This window comes from Gopherus evgoodei, chromosome 23, assembly GCF_007399415.2.
Source record: "Gopherus evgoodei ecotype Sinaloan lineage chromosome 23, rGopEvg1_v1.p, whole genome shotgun sequence".
NCBI lineage: Eukaryota > Metazoa > Chordata > Testudines > Testudinidae > Gopherus > Gopherus evgoodei.
In genome coordinates, this window is record NC_044344.1 from 2,063,667 (window position 1) to 2,090,349 (window position 26,683).

Below are 26,683 nucleotides of genomic sequence, written 5' to 3' on the forward strand. Positions count from 1 at the left end.
GGCAGTGTAGGGAATCCCAGAATGGCCCTTCCCATGCTGTTCCTGCTCTGTGGATACATTCTGGACACCAGTTTCCAGGGCTATGGTTAAATATTAGACTGTGGCCTGATACTGGTTTCTAGGCCATTATCGGGACTTTGGCTAGACAATGGATGCCAGTTCCAGGGCTTCCGTCCACCCCAAATCCATTTAAAAACAATTACGATAGACAAGCAAGCAGCTACCGAGTCTGTTCCCTTGCTTGGCTTGCTTCAAGCACTGACCTAAAGTAGGAACTGCAGCTACATAGGATGTTCTTGTGGGCATTGAACTCTAAGCCATTGACTTTGATGACCACGTCACAGAGTTTCCCTTCCAGTCGAAGCTCGTTGAAGACTGTGCAGGCCATGGCGCTCATCTTTCTCTCCATGTGGGGGTGGGAGTACCCCGCTGAAGCCGAGGTGTCATCCATGTCCGTAAGCCTGGAGACAGCAGAAGAAGCTCCTCTCCGAGGCGCTACTGGGCTTTCTCCTTCCCCCTCCTACATGTTCTTTGAAATGCGTATTTAGCCCAGAAGTTCCAGAACTGCCTGATAATGAGATCACTGACAGGGCCGGGTTCTAGAACCTTTCCTGCACTTAGCAGCAGCTGGGACAGTTGCCCTAAATCAGTGGGGCTGGCTGCAATGATAACTTGTTTGGCGACTTATATTTGCATCTCTGCCTTGGAAAAGGGGCCCCCTCCCGCCGTTTCTGCTTGCCTGGCAGCACAGCTACATGGAGTTTGAATTCTGAATACGTCTGATGTTTCAGAGAGACCGAGCAATGACTCTCAGCCTTGTGGGATTGCATAATGACATCTACAGAGACAGTTTTACTCTATCTGGAGCTTCTTAACCATTATTATGCCCATTTTACAGATGGTAAAGCTACAGCACAGAGCCTAAGTGGCTTTCTTAATGCTACACATGTCAGTGACAGAGCCAGGAGTCAAGCTCACCTGATTCTGCCTGGTGTCTCACCCGCTGGATTGCTAGCTGGAGGGGCAGTAGAGTCCTGCAGGAGGCCAGAACAGGCATTAGGAGTCAGTTCCCGACTTTGCCTCTGACTCACTGTCTGACCTTGGACAAGTCACTTCTCTCTGAGCCTCAACATACCCATCAATAAGTAATATGGGCAATGAAAAAAGCATGTTACTGAGGATTTGTAAGGATTCACTATTGTTTGTAAAGTGCTTTGAGATCTGTGAATGGAAGCAACTAAAAATGCAGTTGGCTTTTTTTTCTTTTTCAGTTTAGTGCAATGATGTTATTTAGGGTTGCGTTGCAGGAAGTTCAGAGGCAGTTTTCAGCATGACCCGGTTTTACTTTTGGTGGTGTGAGATAAGAGCTAATTGCCTTTATGTTCAGTTTCCTGTCTTTTGACTGTTTTTAATAACTTAACTACAAGCGCTTCTAGTGAGTGACCTTCTAGCACTCGTTGTAATAGCCTGGGCTCGTGCCAGCTAAAAACAGCATGGGCCTGTGACAGGCCCTGACTTGCAGCAGTTGCCTGCTGTGTTTGTTCTGGGAATGATGTACAGTCTCGCTGCTGTTTGTGGGCAATGGGAAAGTGGGAGATCCTGCTGGAAGTGAACCTTGTGACAGGTGAGGGCCTGAGCAGGTGTGGGAGTGAGCACCTGCAACGGGCGGCCTCTAACTGCAGTGATGGTGTGGGAGCTCCTGGCTGGCTGGGCCCTAGATCGCACAAGATCAGCTTTCTGCAGCCAGCCCCAGCCCGCCCTGCACTGGAAGATACACTGGGTGATGCCAGCCCAGCAGCCTCAGGGGCTGAACAGGGCTGTCCCCAGGGGACAGGGTCACTGAGAGCCACAGCTGGGATGTCCTGCAGTGACGGAGAAGATCCAGCTCAGCCATGAGCCCGGGCCCTCAACGCAGCAGCTCTTGCATCCTGACTCCCAGCCCCCCCCAATCCTAACACAGTCCCGCCCCCTACCCTAACAGACCCCCAGCCCCACACCCAGCCCCCAATTCTAATGCACTCCCACCCCCTAGCCTAACAGACCCCCACACCCAGCCTCTCAATCCTAACGCAGTCCCACCCCCTAGCCTAACAGACCCCCCAGCCCCACACCCAGCCCCCAATCCTAATGCAGTCCCACCCCCTAGCCTAACAGACCCCCAGCCCCACACCCAGCCCCCAATCCTAATGCAGTCCCACCCCCTAGCCTAACAGACCCCCAGCCCCACACCCAGCCCCCAATCCTAATGCAGTCCCACCCCCTAGCCTAACAGACCCCCAGCCCCACACCCAGCCCCCAATTCTAATGCAGTCCCACCCCCTAGCCTAACAGACCCCCACACCCAGCTCCCCAATCTTAACGCAGTCCCACCCCCTAGCCTAACAGACCCCCACACCCAGCTCCCCAAGACTTCCCCATAACTCTAACCCCGGCCCCAGAGTTTAAACTACCAGCCCCGCCCCCAATCCGGATCCAGCCCCCCCGCAGTCCGGCTCCTCCCCTCGCGTCCTGGCCGCGGCTCCGGCGCGTCAGTTTCTGTTTCATAGGCTAGAGGAGCCGGAGCCGCGATGGTGAGAGGGGCTGGGGGGCTCCCCTGGCAGGGGGGGTGCTGGGGGTTGGGGGTGCACGGAGGGTGGGAGCAGGACTTACGGGAGCACTGGGGGTTGGAGGCGTGGAGGGGGGAGCAGAGCATAGGGGAGCACTGGGGGGGCAGTGGGGGGAGCACTGGGGGTTGGGGTGCACGGGGTGTGGGAGCAGGACATAGGGGAGCACTGGGGGTTGGAAGCGCACAGGGGGAACGGGGCATAGGGGAGCACTGGAGGAGGGGCAGTGGGGGGAGCACTGGGGGTTGGGGGTGGATGGGGAGAGGGAGCACTGGGGGTTGGAGGCGCACAGAGAGAGCAGGGCACTGGGGAGGTGGGTTGGGGTAGGTAGGGGAAGCGTGAGGGGAGCAGAGCCCGGGTGTGGGAGAAGGCAGAGAGTAGGGCAGGGCTTGTTGCTATAATGAATGGAAGCCGCCAGTGTCACTGATTTCAGGGTTCCCCTGCGCAGAAGGGGCCCTCGTCTCTGGCACTGGGTGCCCCACACGCACCCCCATGCTGCGGGATGGACGCTGCGTCCTGCCTAGCGCCCAGCTGCTCGGTGCAGTGCGGTGGTGTTAGCCAGGGTGGTTGTCGTGGTGCAGACACTGCTGGCCGAGGTTCCCCCAGCAGCTAACAGTCCAGTTTGGTTCTCCAGCCACAGGTGCAGTGCGGACCCCGGCAGCCGGCTGGAACCGAGCTCCAGTGGGAAGCCTCAGTGTCTGTATGGGCTGCCAGGGCCACTGCTGAGCAAGGGCCACCCATCAAACCAGTAAGCATGTTGGTGCAGCTGTGGTTAGAGAAGTGACAGGCAGAGAGATGCCATGTTCCCCAGCATCTCTGCTTCCCAGAGTCTTTGATTCTCGTATGCTGCCTGCCATAGCCCCATAGAGCCCACCTTGCTATGGGAGAGTCAGCCGGGGCTCTCTTTGTCCTGGGACAGCAGCAGAGCAACTAGGGAAGGCTCTGAACGTACAACTTCAGGAGCTGCAGGATCAGGGCCGAAATTATTCATGGCTGGTAAATCCAACAGGGTTTTCAAGACCAGAGGTAGAGAAATTTCTCTTTGGTTTATCAGTGGAGCCAGTTTAACATGGAAGAACTGATTGGGACCCTGTGGCGTCATCTCTAAGGAGCTGATTTTCTGCCTCCTGCATCGGTCCCTGGAGGAGAGAAATGCTCCTTAAGGCACTGCGGGGTGAGAGGGTGTTTGGTGACCTGCGTGGAAACCAGACCAGCGAAAACTGACCGTGCTGGGGCCTGTCTCTTAGCACTGACCCCTTCCTCCGAATCAATCTGTGCCTGCAGGTTCCTGAACTGGAGAAGGTGACGGTCCTCATGAAGAATCCCGAGCACGTGCAGCGTGTCATCTCAGCGCTCAGGAAAGAGGGAACAGACAAACTGCAGGTTCCTCTTTGTGTTCTGAGCTGTGCGGTCAGGAGTTTGCAGCCCATTCCTGTGGGATATTTCAGCATTGCCGTGGCAGTGGGGGGGGATAACAACACCCAAGTTTGTGCGGAACCCATCAGCTATTTACGGCACTTGTGTACCTCCATTTCCGTAGTATGCGAGTGCCTTGCAACAAGGCCATTATCTTGACAGTGCCCGTGTGAGGTCGGGAGATGCTCTTACCTCCACTGAACGTATGTGGAACACAGAGACCGAGTGACTTGTCTGGGGAGGAGCAGGGACTGGAACCTGGTTCTCCTGAGTCCAGGCCGGCACCCTGACCACAGCCCCTCCTTTTGTGTTCAGCTGCTTGGGGCTCTCTATGTATGAGCCAGTCTGCACTGCGCCCTCTGCCAGGAGGTAAATCACCAGGGCCCTTTTGTGCAGATGTGGAAACAGGCATGGCGGGGTGGGGTCCCAAGTCTTAAGAAGGCACCTGTGTCAAAGCTGGGAGTAGAATTGCGGCCCAGACTCTGCCTCCCTGCTCGGGACTCTTCCTGCTCTTCTCTGGGGAAGACCCGCTCCTGCTGCAGGACAAATACAGGCCCCTGCTGCCCACACCCTTCCCCGTGCGCCTCTCAAAGCACAACATGCTGGATCAATTTCAGATATTGTCCTTTCCCCACCTCCTTATGTCCTTCAGGTCATTTCGGACTTCGACATGACTCTCAGCAGGTTTGGATTTAATGGACGACGATGCCCCACTTCACACAGTGAGTCGAACGAACGCTGTGTCCATCAGTTGAGAGCTTCTGTTCCTCGCTCCTGTCTCCGTGGCCCAGTCTTGTAACTTCTGTCTCACCTGCACCTGTCCCACCCACACCCACACCCACGGGCTGTTGCTGAGCGCTGGCATTCTCCTCTCCAACCATTTCTCTTGATACAGTCCCTTCTGCTGCCGAAACTCTGCTCTGTAGCTTGGCCGTCACTCATACTGATTGCTCTGCCTCCCCCACCCCATCCAAAATGCCGCTGTGCAGATCACCCTCCTATCTCATTGCTCCACCCCACCCCCACAGCCCCCTTCTCTGCTTCCTCCTCCCCTTCCGGGCTATGCCGGACTGTGCCCCAGCCTGCCTGGCTGCTCTCTCCTCCTGCACCTCCCTGGCTCTTTACTCACTGCTGCATCCTTCCCACCACTTTCCTTCCTACCACCCACTGTGCTCAGAGCCCCCTCCCAAGCCCCTTTCTTCCCTCAACTCCCCCCCTCGGGGCTGGTCTACAGGAACACTTAAACCTGGGGGTAAATGTACCCTGCACTAGGCTGCTGCATGCTCAGAGTCCGTGCTGACCCTGTTGCTACGCACGAAAAGTTCCCTCGTGCACTTTGTTCTACTCCTCCTTCGGAGAGAGGCTCTAATGGGTCCTGATTTTCAGGAAATGCTGAGCACCTGCTCTCTGAAAGGGAGGCGCCTGTCAAATGTCTCAAGTTGGCATCCAGAAATTGTGGCACCCAAAATCACTTGTCATTTTTGCAAGTGTTGACTCTGGTCTTTCTGTGGGATTTGGAAAGGGCCCTCATATGTTTTCCTGGGGTTGGTAAGTGGCTGTTTGTCTTTCCAGATATCCTAGATAACAGCCGAGTCATTAGCGAAGAAGGCAGGAAGAAGGTATGTTTAGTACTGTCAGACTCCATCTCTTTTGGCGCGATGTACAGCCCAGGCTGCTGCTCCCACGCTGCTGCTCCTGCTAGGGGTGGGCTCCCTGGGGACATTAGAGACTGGGTAGAACACAGCCCTGGGGCAGATGTGACCCCCTGACAGCAAAGAGAACAGAACACGTTTCCAAACAGCATTTCAGATATGGGAGCACTTGTCGGAGTTCAAGGGAAGTTTTACAAACCTGTCACCACACCCAAGCTTGGGCATTTCATGTCAAAGAGAACAGTGATAAATAGTGAGCAAAGGACATAAATCTCTGTCTAGAACAACTTAACCTTGCTGACACTCAGCTTGATTCCTAGAGCAGTATGAAATATTTCCCTTGGGACCCCGTGAAATTGCCACAATACTCAGTTGTTTCATGAACAATTCAGGGTTTTATTTTTAAGCTGTGATGCATTCGTGAATTCTGCAAATACTCTACTTGCTTGTTGTTTGTCTCTTTTTCGATGCCCTTAACTGTTCACTGCATTTTCTGTCTAAACCCATCAAATGTTCTAGTTACAAGACCTACTGCACTATTACTATCCCATTGAAATTGACCCCAACCAGACCATGGAAGAAAAATGTCCCCTCATGGTGGAATGGTGAGTGACTGTCTGAGGAACTAATTTTGTGAGCTCGAAAATAAGTGGGTAAGCAAGAAGAGAGGGAGGAATTCAGTCCCCTGCATAGCAAAACTCACTGTGCAGCGGAAGTACAGTTTAGTGATAGTCCGTCTTCCCTTTTCTCCAAGGGCATGAAGCGTCCTTTCTGGTCATATGGCCAGGCTCGAGCCTGGTAGATCCAGTTACAGAATGGCAGTGCTGTGGACACACAGCAATAGCAAGGAGCACATGGAGAGGGAGGAGCAGGTTTCTCTGTCTTGTATTGTTAACTCTGATGCAAACTGCCTTAGCATGTGGCAGTCGCAGTGCCATCATGATCTGGCTTCATGAGATCTCAGTGGATTTGTTGGATCCAGAAGATTTAGGTGCAGACTTGCAGCTCTGGAAGTAACGTTCCTGATAAGAAAAGGATGCAAGGGAGAGTAGGTCCCCTTTGAGCGCGGGATATGGCAGCGACCGACTGCTCTTTGAAAATGCAGCTGTCAGAAGTGAGCCTGTGGCTTTTGTGTCTGAGAAGGAAACACCAGTTTCTTCCCTTTCCTTTCTTCCTTGTGGGTTTCATTATTCCCCACCCCAGCGATGGTGCATCTGGCACAGCTGGAGTTTCGCTGCCCTGCTCTCACACCCTCCATGAAAGGGATCCCAAAGGGCCTGGTATTTTGGGCTGGGTTATTTTCCAGCTCTGATCATCAGTCCCTGGTAATAGATCACCAGTGACTGCATTGAGGAGTCCTGGAGAAAAAACAGGGCAAGTTGGACATTTGTGTTGGGTGCCCAGGTACCCTGGTGGTGGACACAATAAAATGCATCGATTAAGTAAGTCCTATCAGCCTTCCCCAGGCAGCCTCCTACCCATAACAAGCCTTATGTGTGAAGCAGAGAGAAAGTTGAAACTCTTTAAACAACAGTTAGTCTGATGGGCGGTGTCTTGGTCATGACTTCTGGTAATTTCCCCTAGGTCAGATCCTAGAACAAGGGTTCTCAAACTGGGGGTTGGGACCCCTCGGGGGTCATGAGGTTATTACTTGGGGGTGGGGTCGCGAGCTGTCAGCCTCCACCCTGAACCCCACTTTTCCTCCAGCATTTATAATGGTGTTAAATATATAAAAAAGGGGTTTTAATATATAAGGAGGGTCACACTCAGAGGCTTGCCGTGTGAAAGGGGTCACCAGTACAAAAGTCTGAGAACCCCTGTCCTAGACGCTCACAGTTGTTCACAACTGAAGCTCACTTTGGGATGTGTTTCCAGGTGGACCAAAGCCCACAACCTTCTGTTGGAACAGAAGATTTTGAAAAGTGACATAGCCAAGATCGTCAGAGATTCCGAGGTCATGCTCAGGTAGGGGTTTTGGGATGGTCTCTGCAGCTTGTGTCCTCTCTCTGTCCCTTCCCTGTGCGAGCACACGTCACAAGGGCTCTGTCGTGCTCTCTCGAGTTCTGGCACCTGTTCATTCCATTCAGACCCCTGGGTTTGTCAGAGAGAGAAAAAGGGAGGCACTGAACTGACTTCTGAGAACTCTAATCCGCCTCCAAGTTGCTTCCTTACCCTTTCCAGACCTGGCACCTAAGGGGCGGCAGGCTAGAACTGTTCCCCCTCAAAATGCAACAACACAAACTCCAACCGAAGCTTTTTCTGCATACTTGGCTGCTCCTCGGGTTCCTTCCTGAGAACTGCTCCGCCCGCCTGTGATGTCCACTCCCACCTCCCATAAATCCAGGTAGGGTAGCAAGCCCCTTGCATCAGTGAATGGGCAGAGCCAACTTAACATAACCTGGCAGGATCACCAGTGACTCAGAAGCTGGGTTTTGTGGGCAAACACTGCCAATCTGTTACAGACAAGATCTTTCTCTCTCCGTGGTCTGCCTGGAAAAGTCAAAAGTGATGAAACCCAGCAGCTTTTTGTGTGGCACGGATACCACGTGTGTTCAGCTCACAGGAGCAGCTGAGAGTCTGCCCAGCGGGGTGGCATTTGTGTTCGATTTGTGGTATTTATTCTGGTGCAAAGAAAGCCGGAGCTTCTGTCTCTGATCTCAGTAGGGAACTGTATTCCACAGGGAAAAACCTACTGCTCGTTTGTACTGTGCCCAATCTGTTGTGATTACTGTATTGTGGTAGCACGTGGAGGTCCAAGGGGGGATCAGGACCCCATTGTGTTAGGGGCTGCACACGCGTAAAGAACAATAAGATGTTCCCTGTGCCAAGAACCTACAACCTAAGAGCCCACAGGTGGCTGCAACAGAGACAACGCAAGGTCTGATCAGAGCGATGAGCAGGGGTCACAGCCCACCAGCTGCCTGGCCAGTGTTACATCCAGAGCTTTGTTCCCTGGAAGTCTCTCTCTTACAGCCTATGGGGAAGCCAAGGACCATATTTCCTGTAGGTAATTTGCGGTTGGGAGAAATAGCGTGGGATGAGTGTTACACCACGCCCCCCCCCCCGCCGTCCGCTGAGAGCACTGGCTGGGTGTACATCTGTGCAATAGATTTAACAGGCATCATCTTCCTTGGAGCTTTGCTATCTAAGGATTAAATTCCTTTTCCAGACCAGCTGAGCCGTATGGTCATGGATTCCAGGGGGGAAGAGCAGTGATTATTCCAGTATCTATACGGCTGGCAGTAGAAGGCTGCATTGTCCAGGGACCTGAGGTCAGGGACTCTTGGGCTCTGATGCCAGCTCTAACGCTGCCTTCCCCTACAACCTCGAACAAGCCACGTCCCTTCTCTGTGCCTCGGTTTCCACAGCTGCTGAAGTATTGGTCAGCGTTTCCAGACCAGAGCGCTGTCAGTTTAACAATGGGCTCTGCAGTCTAGCAGAAGCAGGTCTAACATGATTCGGGGGCTGGAAGCTGAAGTGAGACAGATTTGGGCTGGAAACAAAGTGTCAGTTTTTAAGAGTGAGGGTCATTCCACTGGAATAATTTCCCCAGGGTCATGGGGGAGTCTCCAGCACGCACCGTTTGAAAATCGAGCTTGGAGGAGTTTCTAAAAGCTCTGCTCTAGGAATGATTGGGGGGGAGTTCTCTGGCCCGTGTTACACATGTCAGACTAGATCATCACATGACCTGGCCTTGGAATCGATGAAAAACCGGTGTCTGAAATCCAGCCTAGAATGCTCGGGGAGCAACCCCTGCCTAGGCTGTTGGTGCGACCAAGGAAGAAGTCATTTGCAGAGAATGCATCCCAGGTTTTACATGGAGCCTGATGCACTTTGGGGCAAGGTTCAGGGAGTTACGTGTGCACCACAGAGCGTGAAATTAACCTCACACCTCTGCTAAATCCCTGTAGATGTGGCGGGGTCCTTTGGGGCAGGCTTGAATTTCACCCACAATACAGAAATAATCGATAAAGGTTCTTGTTTATGCACCTTGCCACCAGAGCCATGATTTAAGGAATGCCCTGGTGCCTTGGGGCATGTAGCAGTCCCTGCCCACCGAGTGTCCAGTCTCCAGTGGGGATGAAAGCACTTGCAGCATGGTGGTAGTGCGACGTGCTTGTGCTCTGGGGTGAAGGGTGCTCTCGTGACTCTGTGTAACGTGCATTCCCCCCTCTTCCCTCAGGGACGGAGCTAACACCTTCTTTGACCAACTCCACCAGCACAACATCCCCCTGTTCATCTTCTCGGCCGGCGTGGGTGACGTCCTGGAGGAGGTCCTCCGGCAGGCCGAGGTGTTCCACCCAAACATCAACGTGGTGGCCAACTACATGGACTTTGATGACAAGGTGCGCTGCGCGACGTGCCCCGTTCTTGGGTCATGTTAGCCCCGAGTGCGGGGCCGGGGGCATCTAGAGAGGGCCCCCTTTGGTTAAAACCCATCTGTCCATTGGAAATGTCACCCCTTGTTACCACAGCAGCCGTTCCAGTTATTAGGCTGAAATTGCTTTGAATGCAAATCCATCTATATTAGCTGTATTACGGTAGCACGCCAGACTAGGGCCCATCTGTAAAGACGGTGAGAGAGAGCCCGGCGGCCCTACATTCACGAGGCTGGGGAAAAGTTATGCAGTATACAAGCATCTACCTGGCTCGTCTCCTTTCTGTGTTGAACTCAGCAGGAGAACGTGGGCTGCTGCTCTTGGCTTTGTTTCGAGTCACTTTCACTCTGGTTTGGCGCTAGGCTCACGATACTGTGTTTGGGGGGGCGGGGGCAGCGCTGTGGGAGGATGGGCACTAACTTACCATAATTATCCTTAAAACCTATGAAACCCCCGGAAACAGCCCACTAAGTTGGGCCTGATTCCCAGTGGCTCCCTTGGGGTGGACATGGGGGCATGTAGGGGTTAGGAGATTTTAGCCACCTAGGAGTTCCCTGGTCTGTGAGGCCACCCAGGGGCCTTGAGGCTGCTCTGACTTACGCTTTGCTTCCTGTCGCGCCCTATGGAGCCAGGGAAGCAGAGAATAGCCCCATTCGCTGCTCCCCAGCCTGGCCCCCAGTACGTCCCTGATCTGCCCCTGACACTGCAGCCACTGCAGAGCATTTGCATCAGAGCCTTCTGCACAAGGCAGATTCCACCCAGTTAAAGGCCCCTTCATGCTGCCAGAACGGGGCCTAAGTGGCCGAGACTTAGGCCCTTGGTCCCTTGCTCCCCTGGTGGCCTGGGAGCCCTTTGGAGAGGGGGAGATGCCACCTCTGGGTGGTGCTGAAGGGCTCTGGTCCTGTGCGCAGCCCTCCAGCGAAGGGGTGGATTGCTCTGGAGCAGGGCCCTTGGGGAGCGTGGGACAGTAGGTTTTCCAACTGGCTCCACTAAGAGCATCTCTAAGAAAGGTGCAAACCGCGCTGAAGTGTTGTTCCTTCAGCCCCGAGACACCTCAAAAATCCTCCTGTCTGTCTGTCTGTCCATCCTTTGCTGCACAGGGCGTCCTGAGACGATTTAAAGAGCCGCTGATCCACACCTACAACAAGAACAACACAGTCCTGGAGAAGACTGAGCACTTCCAGCTGCTGAGCAGCAGGACCAACATCATCCTGCTGGGGGACTCGCTGGGAGACCTGAGCATGGCAGACGGGGTTCCCAACGTGGAGAACGTCCTCACAGTCGGATTCCTGAACGACAAGGTGAGCGTGAGGGCAGAGGCTGCAGGAGGCTGTCTGCCCTCCCCGCGTTCTCGAGGGATTGGGGGGTGGGGGTGGGAGGAGCCTATGTACTGCAAGAGAAGTGTGCTATCTGGCATGCTGTATGAAATGAGTTTAGTGGGTCTCAGTCCAGGTCCCACGGGAAAGGTCTCCACATCACACCACACCTGACCCCCTTGTTCACCCCTCAGCTGAGCTGGATGGATCATCCCTCCGTGGGCGGGCGGGCGGGACTCCTGTGCCGGGGTCAGAGGGGAGAGCTACACCCCATGCTCTGGAGATGCTGCCTCCAGGGCTGTTGGTCAGGTACTTTTCACCAGCCCTGAATCCCCAGCGCTGCTTTCATGGGGCTTCTGAAGTTCTGAGCTTGGCAACCGGCCGCGCTCATTCACAGCTGCTAATGTTGCCGTCCTGTCCTGTGCCCTCACCCCATGGCGGCTCTGCAGGTGGATGAGCGACGAGGAAAGTACCGGGACGCCTATGACATTGTGCTGGAGAAGGATGAGACTCTGGACGTGGTCAACGGGATCCTTTGTTACATCCTTGGAGACCTGAACTGAGAGCCCAGGATCCTGATTTCGGCCTCTCAGGATGGTGTCTTGGGACCGTGCTTCCCATGGCAGTCAGGGCAATCTGAATCCACGAGGGAGTCCCCCCGCCAACCTCCCGACTCCCTCCTGGGCTTTTATAAATACCCTTTTGTTTGTCAGTCCTGGGGTTGAGAGGTGAGCTGGAGAAACTCTCTGCTTGCCCCAACTCAAACCCCAGCCCCCAAGCGGCTCTGCTCAAACCCCAGCCCCCAAGCGGCGCTGCTCCTGGCTCGTGTCCCAACCCATGGAAGTTCAAGACCCACTAATGCAAGGTCGTCGTTTGGCTGGCGGCGTGGCTGGCGACTGTCACAGCAATGCAGAATTAAAGCTCCCTTGCAGAGCTGGGGACCACCGTGTTTAAATGGGTTAGTTCTGCTGCCTAATCGCCTCCGTCAGGGAGCGGGCACCTGTTTGTTGTGGGTCCATCACAGAGCGTTCAGGCAGGACTCCGGCTGCATGGTTCGACTGCACAGCAGAGTTACAGCCTGTCCTCTGCTGGGGGGCATAGGTGTCTGCAATTTGCTGTGGAAACCCTACAAATCCCCTGGGCAGTTCTCTGCTCCCTCTGCCTGCAACCAACTGGGACGTTCGTGGACGTCACTGCTCCCTGGTGGCTGGAGAGGGGACCAGAGATGATTTTAGAGGGCATAAGCCCCACTCCTGTCTGTGCACCGACCTGTTATAGGTGGAGCCTGGAGCTACTCAGACAGCATGGTGGGCACAGGTGGGAAATACGGGTTGGGGGACATTCTGGCTGCCTGGGCTTGTCGCTTGGAACATTAAACATGTTGGGTTTGTGAGATGGTTGTGCAGCTGCAATGATGCTTAAAGGGGTGGGACTCTTGTGAGGATTCCTGTCCGAGAGCCGCTTGTGTGATGAACACAAGGGCTGAGTTTGGTCATCCCACGGTGGGGGAGGGTTTGCTCGGCTGCTGTGTTTTGCTGGCAGAAGGACTGGGTTGTGCTGTACAGTGAATCCCACTGGCAAGCGGCTCTCACTGGAGCAAGGAGGCTTTGCTGGCCATTCACGTTGCTGTGGAGTGGAATTGTTACAGCTGATGAGTCAGGCAGCAGGTTTGTTGTGGGTGGACGGGGGTGTTGAGGGATGCAGTGGTAGCCATGGGTCCTTGGGGGGGGTAGTTTAGAGGCGGCGGGGGGGGCAGGCTAGTTGCATGGGGCTTTTTGAAGTGTGACTATTGTATAACTAACCCTTTGTGCTGGTTCTGGGGTCTCAGGGCGGCACTTCTGTCAGCAACATAAAATCTCTCTCCCTCAAATGCAAAAAATGGAAAAGAAAAGCAGTGGAGCCCCTCTGGGACCCTGTCTGCTGGGACCCCCTTCCGGGCATGACAGTCACACTGGCCGGGAAGAGGGCTGACGCTAAGCAGGTGTTCTGGGTCCCCCACGTGTCCGTGGAAGGGCTGGGTGTACTTGCTTTACCGCGCAGAAAGCTTCCTTTAAGGGTCGGCATTTCCAAAGGAGCAGGAACCCCATGTCCCTCATGCCAAGTTCAGCCTTCTGGCCTAGGTATGTGAGAACTGCCCACCATGGCAATCCGGGCTCTGCCTCAGTGGCATTTGACTCATCCTAGGGGGACCCAGACTCCTGCACTCGGCAGCTGGATGGGGACAGGCAGCTGCTTGACTGAGCTTGGCCTGCATGGTGCAAACTTTCTGGGAGTGCAGACAGCTCATTCAGAGCTCCCTGTCCCGCCGTGTAAAACTCCATCTCCTTTCACGCTGTTCCTGTCAGGGAGAGCCAGAGGCAGCTCCCACCCTGCAGTCTCCTCGGCTCCTGCCATGCAAATTGTTACTAGTCCTGTTCCTAGCGAGGTGCCGTCCACGTGGCTGTCTCGCTGTGACCCAGCCTGGCACTAGCAACCCGGCCCCCTGCATTGTCTGGTAAGTGAAGGCACTTGTCATTTGGCTTGTAGGAGCTGGGCTGGTCCAGGTTCCCACGCAGGCATCTGGCTCGCTCGCTATGTCATGGTCAGATGTAAATGTCACTTGGGTGGGGGGAGCAGGTTTTATTCCGCTTGTTGAAATAAATACGTTAGATAAAGCCGGCATGTGAGTGGTTTGTGAGCTCGCAGTATAGCGCTGCCTGGGGGGGCCCGCCAAGCATACAGAATTTGCAAAGGTGGGTGAGCTAAGTTATCCTCATGTTCCAAATGTGGAAACTGAGGCACGGGAAGGTGAAGAGTCACAACTAGCGAAGGAAATTGCATCTCCTGACTCACTGCTCTAAGCCGTAAGCTTGCTCTCCTTCGGTATCTGAGAGAGTCCAAGGGGAAATGCAAAGACCTACGTCACTGCAGAGATGGCTAACCCAACAACCTGTTCCCAACAGTGGCCAGTCCTGGCTGCTTCAGCGCAGGGTGCAAGAGAACCTGAAGTGGGCAGCTAGCCTGGGGCAGCTTTCTGACCCACCCAGTGACCAGCACCTCTCCCTGCTAGGCAGCCTGGGGCCAGCCACTCTTCCCAAGGGCTTTGAGGTTGGAACAGCCTCAGCTAAAAATCTTTAAAATGTTTTTAGCTCTTCCTCTGAATCTGGGGGTGTCTGTGGATGGGCGGGAGCCCCTGAAGGAGACGAAGCCTTTTCCAACCCAGTGCTGCAGACACAAGAAGCCTGGGTGGGAGGCTTATCCAGCCAAACCCTCCACAGCTCCCCCCATGGACAGCGAACACAGACCCCGCGTGTGGGGACCCCTCTTCGTGTGGACAAGCGCAAGCAATGTTTCATCCCAAAATAACATGCTGAGAAGCAGAGTTGTTGGAAACCTCTTTAAACCAGTTTATTGGGTGCAAGGCAGAAATTGCTTTGGGGAGTTGTTTGAACCTTTACATCATCTTGTCCTTGCACTTCTGATCGTTTATCCTTGCCCAGCAGTTGGCGCAGACACGTGTGATCCTGGGTCACAAACCTTTCAAACGGGGGAGACACTGGCCAAAATCTGCAAACGTGGAAGGCTCCTGAACTGTATTTAAGCATCTCAGTAAAAGTGGGCTGATTTCCAGTGGTGCTGAGCAAGCCCGGCTCTCATCGGCGTCTGGAATCCGGGTGCTCAGAAACTGAAAATCAACCCACTTGTGTTAGCCCAGCTGGGAGGGTTTGGGCCCTGGATTTTCCAAACTGACTGCTGCTTTTGGGGGCCGAACTGTGTAAAATCAGGCCCCTTCAGGGTGTCTCAAGTTCAAGCCCCAAAATACCGCTGGGCTTAAAACCACTCATCACTTTGAAGAACTGGGTCTTGGCTTTTCTTCCTGGTACAATTCAAGCTGTTGGCAGAGCCTGGGCCAGGGCTAGGACATGGCATTACGTGTGGATTTTTTAATCGCTCGGGAACAGGGACTGGGTTCCTTACAGGAGAAGCTCCAGCAGATGCCAACTCATGCCCCTTGCTCCAGCGGCAGCAGGTCGCCCTCGCTGGCTCACGTTCTGCACTCTGGGTACGTGCTGGGAGGGGTCCTGGCAGCGACAGCCCCGAGCCGCACGAGAGCAGCGCTGCTGAAATGCTCATGGAGCCGAGGCGAGCGAAGGCAAAAGGCCAGGTCTGACATGGGGGTTACGGGCGGGGCTCTCAGCTGGACTGGGGGGAAGCCACCAACTTCCAGGAATCCCAGCCCCACCCCCAACCCCCAATGAAATTGGGGGTTGGGGTGTGGGAGGGGGTGAGGGCTCCGACTGGGGGTGAGGGGTTGGGGGTGCAGGAGGTTGCTCTGGGCTGGGACTGAGAAGTCTGGAGAGTGGGAGGCAGCTCAGGGAGGGGGCAGGGCTGTAGGAGGGGGTTGGGGTGCAGGCTCTAAGCAGCGCTTACCTCAAGCAGCTCCTGGAAGCAGCAGCATGGCCCCCTCTGGCTCCTATGCGGAGATGTGGACAGGTGGGTCTGTGCGCTGCCCCGTCTGCAGGCTGCGGTTCCCGGCCAGTCGGAGCTGCAGGGGCAGGGCATGGAGCCAGAGGCTCCTGGCTGCCCCTACACATGGAAGCCGGAGAGGGGACGTGCTGCTGCTTCCGAGAGCCGTGCGGAGCGGGACACACCCCCAACCCCACTCCTGGGCTGGAGCACCGGAGCGGGAGCACAAGGGCCGGATTAAGACGTCTGAAGGGCTGGATGCAGCCCCCGGGCTGTAGTTTGCCCACCCCGTTCTAGGCTCTGCCTTTAAAGCCAAGAACTTGGGACCCTCGGGCCTGGGTTTGTTCTGTGGAGTTTTTCCCCGGCTGGCTTGTTAGAAACGCTTCCAATAAAACACTGTTAAATAGTAAAAAAACAAAACCGAACAACCTCGCTCTACAAAGGGGCTGGCTCTAAAGTTTTCTGAACTGGCTTCTCTAGGCCACGGTCCCTGCAGTGGTGGGGGAGCAGCCCGCTCCAAGGTAGGAAAGGACATGGGGAAAAGTTGTCTCTGGAAGGCAGGAGCTCCTCAGAGCTCCTCGTGGATTCTCTCCTGATCTTCGTCTGATTTCAGCTTCAGCTCCTCCGCGGTGATTTTCCCATCCTGGTTCCGGTCCTGGTTCTGAAACATGTCAGCGATGACGGTCTCCGGGTCCGAGCTGGGCATGAGCCGCCCCTTCCCCTCGGTGAGCTGGGCCTTGATGAAAGTTGAGAACTGCAGCAGGGAGAGATGAGATCAGCTTGCGTGGCAGGGTCCGTGAAGGCTCCTAGGGCTCTGTGCAGTGGGGCAGGACAACATGCAGCCAGCTCTGGGGTGGACGGCAATGGCCGGACAGGATAACAAGGGCAGGGAGCATGCCAGCGCCAGGCTGCAGGAGGCTCCCTTCCAGGTTCCCTGGTCTGCGATACTGTCAAAGCTTTCTGGGAAGGGCGGCCCAGCGTGGGCACATGGCCCCCCCACCTCGCCTTAGCCTACAGCCAAAGCCAATTCGAGCCGCTGCCTGTGGCTGGTTCCCAGCATGCCTTGTGGCTATGGGCCAGAGGGATGTTGCTGCCTGGCTGGACCCCTGGGCAGGGGAGTCACTCAGAGTCCATCCCTGGCCCCTGACCCGGCAGGAGGGCTGGGCTAGCCTAGGGCGGAATCCCTGGTACTGCCACCTCAACAACCATCCGCCCAAAGGGTGTGCGTTAGTCACAGCTTTGCAGCCTCCTACCCTCGGGAACCTGCCTCTGGCCTCCCCTGACACAAGCACCGGATGCCAGCTGGGCAGCCTCACCAGCCCCTCCCTTCGCCATTGGAAAGCCCAAGTGCAGCGGATCGCAGGATCCGAGACTGCTGCTGGGGCTGTTCCCTGATTCCGATTCCTCCCCCCATGTGCCCGGAGCTTCGGCTGCACCTCTTCGGGGGGGATCTCGCCATCCTTGTTCAGGTCCATGTCCTCATACAGGTTTGCGGGTGGGTCCCCGTGCCAGATAAACAGGTAGCCTTCAGGGACTCCTTCCTCCCTGGAGAGCAGCTCCACCTCGAACCGGAGCACAGCACTGCCTGGCACGCCCCGGGCTGAAAGGCAAGGGGTGCGTGTCACCGATCCCTCATGTGCTCTGATGCACTACAGTGCCTTTGCACCATGGTGCGACGTGCCAGAATGAGCTTCTGAACATCCCCGCTGGGGCGCCTTGCCCAGGCTGGGACAGCTGGGGGGTTAAAGGCCAAAGGAGACCAGGTAACACCCTGGGCCACTGCCAGGAGACTGGGGCCAAAGAGCAAGTGGTAGCCACAAACCAACCCACCAGGCAGTTCCCCTCACCTCCGTTCTCTCCGTGCCCCAGGTGCGGGGGGATGATGATAACCCGTTTCTCCCCCACGCACATGTTCAGCAGGCCAGTGTTCAGGCCGTCGATCACCTTGCTGGTCCCCAGTGTCGCCTCCTGCGGGTGGTTGTAGTCGTGGCTGCAGGAGGCAATGCAGACATTGGACGGGTGAGAGGATTTCCCGAGCCCACGCAGCCTCCTACCCTCGGGAACCTGCCTCGGGCCTCCCCCGACCTCATACCAATCAGCTGTGGCAGGGGAATTGCTGGTGCCCACGATCTTACCCCAGCCCCCCCATTCAGGCACTCCATCCTGCTGAGCTTCAGAGAGCTCACGGGCTCAGTGCCCCAGCCCCAAGAGCAGCACCCGGCCTACTGGGATTGAGCTGGCGGGGTCCAGGCTGCCCCGGGGCTCCACGTGGCGGGGCGGGCAGGGGCACACTTACGAGGAGAAGAGCTTGGTGCCATCCAGCAGCGAGCAGTTGTAGTGGTAGCGGACAAAGTCGCGCTCCTGGGTGGTAACATTACAGCCCTCGGGCCGAGAGAGGGTCTCGATCTCCACCGAGTCCAGGGGGTTGTGGAAGTCGATGACGTGGATGTCAAAGATGAGCACGGCTGAGCCGGGGATCTTGTTCCCTGGAGGAGAAGGACAAAGGGCCCTATGGGGATGAAGGTCTGGGGAGAGGGCAGCACCGGGGGGAAAAGCCCTGCCTCCCCGGGGGCTGGATTGTTCCTACAGTCCAGTCCTCTGGGTGCTAATTGAATGTGTCCCTGCCTGCCTCAGCCCGAGACACACACACCCCTACGCTGGGCCCTTCCCCTGAGCCAACGGCGCTGCCTGAAAACCCTGCCACTGGTGCTGGGGCTCCATGCCCTTCTCCTGCGGGAGGCAGCCCCCCCGCACATCTTATTCACAGGCTCAGTCTGAATTCCTCTCCTGGGGCAGCTCTAGCCTGGGGCTGGCTCCCGTCCAGCGGGTGATCCCGGCCTGCTGCCCTCGTCAGGGGCACGGGGACGACTGATGTGACACAGGAAACAAGGGATCGTGTAATGGAGCCGGGGGGGAGCACACCCGTCCTCCCGCTCCCTGCCCTGCAATCCCAGGGCTGGTGCACCCTGCGGGGACCCCTCCCTACCGGCTCCGTTCTCCCCGTAGCCCAAGTGCGGCGGGACGATGATCCTTCGCTTTTCTCCGACACAGACGCCCTGCAGGCCCTGGTCCATGCCGGGGATGACGTAGCCCTTCCCGATGTAGGTGTCGTAGGTGTGATTGCGGGAGTAACTGCAGCAAACGCAGCACCAGGCCGCGTCAGGTCACAGATAAGCACCGAATGAGGGGAGCGTGGTGGCGAAAGCTCAGTCTGCGTCCCCCAGCCCCTGCCCCTCCACCCCGGCCCCTTCCTCCACCCCATAACCCTGCCCAGGTCCTTACAGCCCTGCCCACATCCTCCACCCACAACCCTGCCCAGATCCTTTCAGCCCTGTCCAGGCCCCTCCACCCCACAGCCCTGCCCAGGCCCCTGCACCCCAGCCTGAATCTCCCATCCACAGCCCTGCCCACATCCTCCACCCTACAGTCCTGCCCATGCCCCTCCACCCACAGCCTGAATCCCCCACCCCACAGCCCTCCCTACATCCTCCACCCCACAGCCTGAATCCCCCACCCCACAGTCCTGCCCACATACTCCACCCCACAGCCCTTCCCAGGTCCTTACAGCTCTGCCTACATCCTCCACCCCACAGCCCTGCCCAGGCCCCTGTACCCCGGCCGGAATCCCCCTCCCCACGGCCCTGCCCAGGCCCCTGCACCCCACTGAGGGCCGTATGGGGAGGAGCTCTGCTGCATGGCACCACAGGACAAAGTGGGGATTCTAAACCCCAGGTACAAATGGGGGGGCCCGTGCTCATCCGTAGGCCCCACCGGTGGCCAGTACCTCGAGTCAAAGAGCATCCCGTCCATCAGGGTCCCATTGTAGTGATAGCGGACAAAGTCGCCGGTCACGGCCTTGCGCTTGCAGGACGCCGGCACCTCCAGGTGCTCCAGGGAGATGCCGTCTTTGGGGTTGTGCAGGTCCACCAGCAGCACGTCGAACACCAGGGAGGCCTGGGGCGGGATCACCGTGCCTGGGTGGGGAGGAGGGAAGCAGGGTCGCGCCTAAGCAGAGCCAGGCCCTGGCCCGTGCCCAGAGCAGCCGGAACGAGGGACCTCTGGAGTGGATCTGCAGCCTGCTCGTGGCTGGGGTGGCCACGTGGCCTGTCAGCCCCTCCTCTTTTGCTGAGGTGGGGCCCCCGGAGCAGCCGACCCCAGCATGCCCCGCTCTGGCTCCATGCGGAGCGCCCCAGGCTGCGACCTGGCGTTATCGGCATGCAGCAGCTCCATCTTTAACGGCACGAGGTGGAGCTTCGCCATGCACCTGATCGTAGCCGTGACATATGTACTCGGAACCTAGAACTGCCTCGGAGCGACCCAGAGCTGAGCAGGGTCCCTTGGCCCCCCGACTCACACCCCTCTGCCCCGGCGGCTAGGACCCTCCTCTCTGGTCCTGCCTGAGTTCCACTGGAAAATGGTGCCAATGCTGCATGGCAAGATCTGTCCGCCAGCCCGAGTGGCTCAGCCCTGCTGCCCTGGGACCAGCCCCGGCTTTATCAGCCACCTGCCTGCCAGCTCGTTTGGCAGACGGCAGAGCACTGGGCTGCGTGGGATCAGATGCTCATGGCCCTTTAATGCCCCCCCCCCCGAGCCATCTGCTTCCCCATCCACTCCCGTCCTTCCCCTCCCTTTCTCCCCTCTCTTCCCTTGGTCCCAGGGCTTCCCGACCAGTGCCAAAGTCACCCCGTCTCCTCTGCCCCAGCAGGGCTGAGAGCTGGCGGGCACCTGCTTGGCCGTTTCCTTGCCTGGGGAGTTTGGCACCTGCCATGACTGGCGTTCGTGGGACTCAGACCCAGCGCTGCCTTTCGCTCATGCAAACTGCCTCCCGGCTGCCTGCCTCTGGGCAGCCCCATCAACCACTGCCTCAGCGTGCCAGGCCGTGTGCAATCCCTGTCTCACCATAGCCCTTCTCCCCGTAGGCCAGGAAGGGAGGGATGATGATCCTCCTCTTCTCCCCAGCGCACATCCCCAGCAGGCCCTCGTCCATGCCTTTGATCAGCCAGCCTGTGCCCACGTAGGTGTCGTATGTGCTGTCCTTGCTGTAGCTGGCACCGGGGAGAGACGAGGGGAAGAATGACTCCAGGGCATGGGCAGCGCCCCCAACCCAACCTGCTCAGCCCAGGGGTCCTGGCATGAGTGGGGTCCCCTCTCCCACAGGGAGTCATGGAGCGTGAACTCAGGCCTCCCCCAGCCAGGCCCCTCTGAGGCAGGTGAGATGGGTCTGGGGGAGGGCCCAGGGCACGTGTGAAGCTGGCCCCGCGGCTACCTGCTCCATGCAGTGAGGCAGAGGGGTCCCCAAGACAGGCAAGTGGTGTTTGTCACTAGCCCCCACGTGCTGCCTCTGCTGCTCGGCTCCCTGTACCTGGAGTCGAAGTGGGTGCCATCCAGCAGCGTGCCGTTGTAGTGGTACCGGACGAAGTCCGAGTTCTCCACAGTGCGGTTGCAGCGCTCCGGCTTGTGCAACGTGGTGATCTGCAGCTTGTCCTCTTTGTTCCAGATGTCCAGCATGATGACGTCAAAATACAAGGTGGCGTCGGGGGGGATCATGCCAGCTGCGAAGGACAACGACCGAGAACGGCTCAGCCCCGGGGAGTGTCAGAGTGAGGGGAGCAGCCTTATGGCACGAGGCCGAGACTGTTCACTTCAGCACCTCGAAATCCATCCACAGGCCCCCCCCCGGCCTCTGCCGCTCAGCCCCGTTCACAACAGCTGTTCACGTGCTCTTACGCACCCTGCAGACTGTCCCCCCACCAGTGGCTGGTCCACATATGAGATACCAGGAGGCTGCTGCTGCTTGGAGCTGATGGACTTCGACACAGGGGCTCGAGCGTTGAAGGTCCCAGCTTCACAGTGGCGCAAGTGGGGTCACTTATACTTTGAACCGAGAAGGGGCCACCCCACTCATAGCATGGGGGTGCCCAAAATGCCAGTTACCGGATTTTCTCTCACGCCACTCCACAGTCCTAAGGAGAATGGAGAGCACTGGCACTGGGAACCCGGGCAGTCCTGGTGAGTAGGACACAGCCTTCATTCAGTACCTCACTGCCCTTGTCTGCTGGTTTTCCTTTAAGGAGAGGGTGACAGCATCACAGCCAAACAGTGCTTGGGGGGTTATTGTATCGATTATTTATCAGCTTGGAATGAATAATAATTCTCGGATTAGCCCTCCTCTGGCGCCTTTCATGTGAGGCTCTCAAAGGGTTTATCAAACCTAGTCATACTCCACGTGCTCAGAGATGTTCGTTCAGCACTAACATGGAACCACCTCTGGGCTGAATGTGGCAGCTGGGTAGCCCCCATCAAGGAGAAATGATACTACATCCAGTGGAGAGTACTGGGGGAACGTGAGGAGGTGTGAGCCTATTCTCCTGACTGAATTCAGCCGGGCTGCGCTGCTCCCGTAATGCTACAGCGGGATTGTCACTGACCACGCTGAGATCTGCACTCATCTCCCAGTGCAGGAGGCCCTGGGTCTCGCCTGCCCTGTGCACGTGTGACAAAGGTTCACAGTCCATGGGTTAAATAATCCCAGCTGATGGCTCCCACTGGCCTATCCATCTTATTTTTACATGTTACTCATTGGCTAGGACTTTTGGAATTGCTCTGCCCAACCACTGCATCCCATATAAACTTAAGGAGGGGGCCAGGGGATCTCAGCGCGGGACTTGGAGCCTTTCCTCATCCTTGTGGTCGCAGTCGCCGCCGAGCTGCATATGGCTTGGGCCAGGCCAGCCCCCAGACCAGCCGGCAGCTCAGCAGCTCAGAGAAAGAGGAGGCCAGGACAGGAGAGATCTCTGCATGTTAGTCCACCACCCAGGGCCAGATCCTCCCCTGTGGGTCCCTGGACTCCCCTGCACTCATCCAGGGGAGACCAGCCCACAGAGGTGCTGAGCCCTGCGAAGCTCATGGACTTCACCGGGAACGGTGGGTGCCCAAGTCCTTAGGAGCATAGATGGGAGCTGATCCACCCTCAGGGGCCTTTCTGCCTCCCACGTTATCCCCAGTGAGAAGCGCTTAGCCAGCAATGCAGGAGGCAGAATCCTGCCGCGACCTGGGCTCCTGCAGGGCTGATGGGAGAGACGTTGGGTCTGACGTCATCGCACCAGAAACCCCCTGGGCCGTGCTAGGACAGCCGGTGGGACTCTCGCATTCGACGCCCCCCCCTTACCGACGCCGATGCTGCCGTAGCCCAGGTGGGGAGGGACAATCAGGTGGCGCCGCTCGTTGACGCACATGCCCTGCAGACCTCGGTCCATGCCGGTGATCAGCCGGCCGACTCCCACCACGCCCGCCACCGTGGCGCCTCTGTCGTAGCTGGGGAGGAACGGAGACCCGTTAAGTCCCCTATTCTGATGGTTTTGGCTGTTTGGGATCCTTGGCCACACCAGCCTGCCCCGCCAGTCCAGTGAATACCATAGCTGGCCCCAAACAATAGGATTGCAAAGTTCCCACCCAGCCCTGCCCGTGGGTCCTGCCACAAGACCAGTCCGGTGACTAACAGTCTGAAGATCAGGATGTTCCATGCATCCCCCTCTCCTGGGGCAACGACTGTACCAAGACATGTCACCACTCAACCAACCCACCAGCAGAGGTAGGGGAGTCTCCATCACTGGAGTAGTTCAGTGCAGACCGATGTCTTTCTAAGCCACACACTCGCACTCAGACAGAAGCGATGGGCTTGATACTCAAGTTACTGGGTGAGGGTCTCTGGCCTGTACAAGGCAGTTCAGCCTAGAAGACTATAACGGTCCCTTCGGGACTCCGGAGCTAGGACTCGAGCACTAATTAGTGACTGATTATTACGCACCATCGGTCCCACGTCACAAGGCACAAAGCAGCTACGGCCCAACATTTGCAGAAGTCTCTAATTTTGGGGGCTTCTGCGGCTGGAAGCCCAACTCGCTGCCCACCTTCCAGCCACAGAGCTGCGAGGTCCGAAGCCCGAGGCAGCTCAGTTTGGACCCCAAATTAGAGGCCACTTCTGAAAACACTGGCCCCTGTGACTCACCCAATGAGCTGGCAGCAAAGTCAGGAACAAAATCCGGATCTCTTGAGTCCCATTGCTCAGCCCACTAGACTACAGCTATCTCCGTGTCTCTCTGTGGTTAAAGCAACCAGCCCATGAAATGACAGACTAGGGGGGTGCCCATAATGTTCTGCAGATGATGGATTCTGGCTCTTTGCTCTTGGAATATGCGGGGGGGGGGCAGAGGGCACACGTGCGTTGCATTTCATGGTGGAGCATATAAAGGAGTATGACATCCCACGTATGCTACTGGCCAGATTTATTTTGCAACTCAATCTCTGCACCAGACGCGGACCCAGTGCCGGGGAATACTCCCATCAAAGCGGGATTGGAGCTGACGTCCCTGATCTTGGGTCTGATCCTGCATTCCTCACACACGCAGAGGCTTGGGGATGCAGGATCAGGCCCTTTGTTTGCAAAAGTCATTTGTGATGTTTAAGCTGGGACCGAATGCAAACATGCATCTCACCCAGATAAGCACTGGCTGGCAGACTCTCCGGTGCTTCCAGGGAACAGATAAGCCACGTTCCGAACACTGTGCAGGTCGTTAACGACCAAACACCCAAGCCTCATTTGTAACCTGCAAATTACCCCATTTATCTGTCAAACTCATGCCTAGTTGTGGCTGCTGGATGGGTGATTTATCCCACTCTTTCCGCTTCCTGTTCGGCCATTCAGGGACGAGTAGCAACGTTTTAGATAATTCAAACCAGAGCAGATTCCCTGAAGCGTTTCCGTGGCACTTCTGAAAACTTACTGGGAAAGCAGCTGTTGCTGCCCTCTGCTGGGCCTGATCCTGAGCGTAGGGACGTCTGTCTTTGCTCTCCGCAGGCCTGTGCAATGGGCCTGCTTTGCTTCTTGCTCCCACTGGTTTCAATCAGGAGAAATTCCCCTGGAGCGACACCAGCACTATAACTCCTGAGTGAGGAAAGGGCTGGCTGCACAGGCCCAGGGAGAACTGGGACCAGCTCACATAGGTGAAAAAGGGCCCTTTGGATGGACCACACTCTGAAACTGCACTAGCTCAAAAAGGGCTTGAATCTGTCCCTGTGTCATGGCCGCTGTGATTAGCTTTCTCTCTGCAGTGGCAGGCTCTGTCTGTTGTGCCTGATCTCCGTTAGGACCCAATCCTGCATCCTTTACTCACCCGAGTAGTCCTTACCCCTGCAAGCAGTTGCACTGGACTCAACAGGCCTGCCCTTGGGAGTAAGGGCTGCTGGTGTGAATGGGAGATTGCAGGACCCAGCTCTCCGCCAAAGAAAACAAAACGGACACAAAATACAAAGCAACGGCTCCTGAAAAACGAACCCCAAAGAGCGACATCAACGGTCTCGGTTCGCCTCCCACTTGATCAGGGCAGTTGCTTGGGGATGGTTTGCACGTGGCGAACATGGAGCCACCGGAATGACACGTCTACACTGAGCTGGCCCCCACTGCATGTTCAGCAGTACCCCAGGGCAGCCGGCTCCTGGCCTGTCACCATGTAATGGTTTTTCTTGCCTTGGGGAACCAGGACCGCCCAGAGGATGCAGGAGGCCTGGGGCAAAGCAATTTTGGGGGCCCCTTCCATAAGAAAAGGTGCAATACTCTAGAATACTATATTCTTGAGGGGGCTCCTGCGGACATATTGCCCCACTCCCACGGGGGGGGGCCCTGTTGGGAACTGCCCCGTGTGCTTGTTGCAAAGCGCGCTCCTGGGCCCTGCGTGCAGAAGTGCGCTGGGCTCCTGGCACGGCGATGGGCATCGGTTCATGGCCTGCCACCGGCAGGAGAAATGAAACAGGCAGAATTGGAACCCAGCCTCTGAAGCAGAGAGAGCATTGCAGTGCCGGGGGGCGGCAGGAAGGTGCACACTCCATCTGCCAGATGAAGGGGGGCTGCAGCAGACCCCCCCCCCCACTCTGCTGTTCCACTAACGTGGCCGGGGGGCAGGCCCACCCCGATCCTGTACCTGGAGTCGAACTTTTGGCCGTCCTTGAAGGTCCCGTTGTAGTGGTAGCGGATGAAATCCCCCATCTGGGCCTCCCGCAGGCAGACCTTGGGGATGAAGTATCTGTCGATCACCACGTCTTCCAGGGGCCCCGGGTCCCCCCGGCCGGGGGCCGCCAGCAGGCCGAGGAGGAGGAGGAGGCTGCCCCAGGCCATGGTGCTCCGGGCGCGGGCAGAGCGGGCAGGGGCTGGGCTGCTCCGAGCCTGGAGCTTCGCGTCCTGCCTCCCGGCCCGGCCCGGCCCCTCGCCAGGAATTTTGTCAACGTGGAAAGCGGGCGTGGGAGGCGCGGCGCTCACGGAGCTGCCCGCGGGGGTGCGCGGGAGGCTCCAGCTCCCACCCGGGAATTTCCCCCGCCCGCGGGGGGCTCCGGGAACGCGGGGGGGGGGTTCCACGCGGGGCGATTTTTTTCTTTGCAATAATTTCTGAGAAGGGAAAATCCGCAGCGAACTATTTCATTGCAAGTTCGTGCAGGGAGGGGTCCTACCCCGCCGGCAGCCAGGCTCCCCCTGGGTCCCTGCGCCGCCGCGCCCAGCGGCTTGGTGGGGGCTCGCGTCACTCCCCCTCGCCATGGGGCAGCTGCACGGGCACGTTTTGATACCTTGGTGCAAAACAAGCTACCATCCTTCTGGGCTGTCTTAGCAGGAGTGTTGTGAGCAAGACAGGAGAAGTGATTCTTCCGCTCTGCTCCGCACCCATTCGGCCCCCACTGGAGTTTTGTGTCCAGTTGTGGGCGCCACATTTCAGGAAGGATGTGGAGAAATTGGAGAAAGTCCAGAGAAGAGCCACAAAAATGATGAAAGGTCTGGAATACGTGACCTGTGGGGGAAGATTGAAAAAACCTGGGTTTGTTTAGTC

General features: G+C 57.1%; 2 protein-coding genes across 4 annotated transcripts; one reads left to right on the forward strand and one right to left on the reverse strand.

The window, feature by feature from the left end:
- Window positions 1-1,522: 1,522 nt before the first annotated feature.
- On the forward strand, window positions 1,523-14,020 carry NT5C3B (5'-nucleotidase, cytosolic IIIB). 3 transcript variants are annotated; one of them, XM_030540965.1, is made up of 9 exons: window positions 1,523-1,624; window positions 3,888-3,986; window positions 4,672-4,741; window positions 5,592-5,638; window positions 6,191-6,276; window positions 7,547-7,636; window positions 9,855-10,017; window positions 11,151-11,351; window positions 11,816-14,020. In XM_030540965.1, exons 2-9 carry the CDS (start codon window positions 3,918-3,920, stop codon window positions 11,927-11,929), a joined length of 840 nt encoding a protein of 279 aa, XP_030396825.1. In that variant the 5' UTR covers window positions 1,523-1,624; window positions 3,888-3,917; the 3' UTR covers window positions 11,930-14,020. The 3 variants fall into 3 exon arrangements, with proteins under 3 accessions (XP_030396825.1, XP_030396824.1, XP_030396826.1); XM_030540964.1 differs by lacking the exon at window positions 1,523-1,624 and adding an exon at window positions 2,482-2,570; XM_030540966.1 differs by lacking the exons at window positions 1,523-1,624; window positions 3,888-3,986 and adding an exon at window positions 3,993-4,388.
- A 1,732-nt stretch (window positions 14,021-15,752) lies between these two features.
- Window positions 15,753-26,233, reverse strand: FKBP10 (FKBP prolyl isomerase 10). The gene is made up of 10 exons (XM_030541632.1): window positions 25,790-26,233; window positions 22,981-23,126; window positions 21,175-21,364; window positions 20,712-20,857; window positions 19,597-19,786; window positions 18,799-18,944; window positions 18,109-18,298; window positions 17,660-17,802; window positions 17,249-17,412; window positions 15,753-16,566 (listed from the first exon to the last, which is right to left on the reverse strand). Exons 1-10 carry the CDS (start codon window positions 25,981-25,983, stop codon window positions 16,381-16,383), a joined length of 1,695 nt encoding a protein of 564 aa, XP_030397492.1. The 5' UTR covers window positions 25,984-26,233; the 3' UTR covers window positions 15,753-16,380.
- Window positions 26,234-26,683: the final 450 nt, after the last annotated feature.

Bases quoted from the DNA above. Each gene is read 5' to 3' on its own strand.
- FKBP10 (XM_030541632.1), bottom strand. From the start codon at position 25,983: ATGGCCTGGGGCAGCCTCCTCCTCCTCCTCGGCCTGCTGGCGGCCCCC. The intron at 18,945-19,596 runs GTACTGGCCACC...CGTTTGCTGCAG, and splicing joins GGGATGCTCTTTGACTCGAG to TTACTCCCGCAATCACACCT. The intron at 17,803-18,108 runs GTAAGTGTGCCC...TGCCTCCTGCAG, and splicing joins GGCACCAAGCTCTTCTCCTC to CCACGACTACAACCACCCGC.
- NT5C3B (XM_030540964.1), top strand. The intron at 5,639-6,190 runs GTATGTTTAGTA...CAAATGTTCTAG, and splicing joins GCGAAGAAGGCAGGAAGAAG to TTACAAGACCTACTGCACTA. The intron at 10,018-11,150 runs GTGCGCTGCGCG...TTTGCTGCACAG, and splicing joins ACATGGACTTTGATGACAAG to GGCGTCCTGAGACGATTTAA.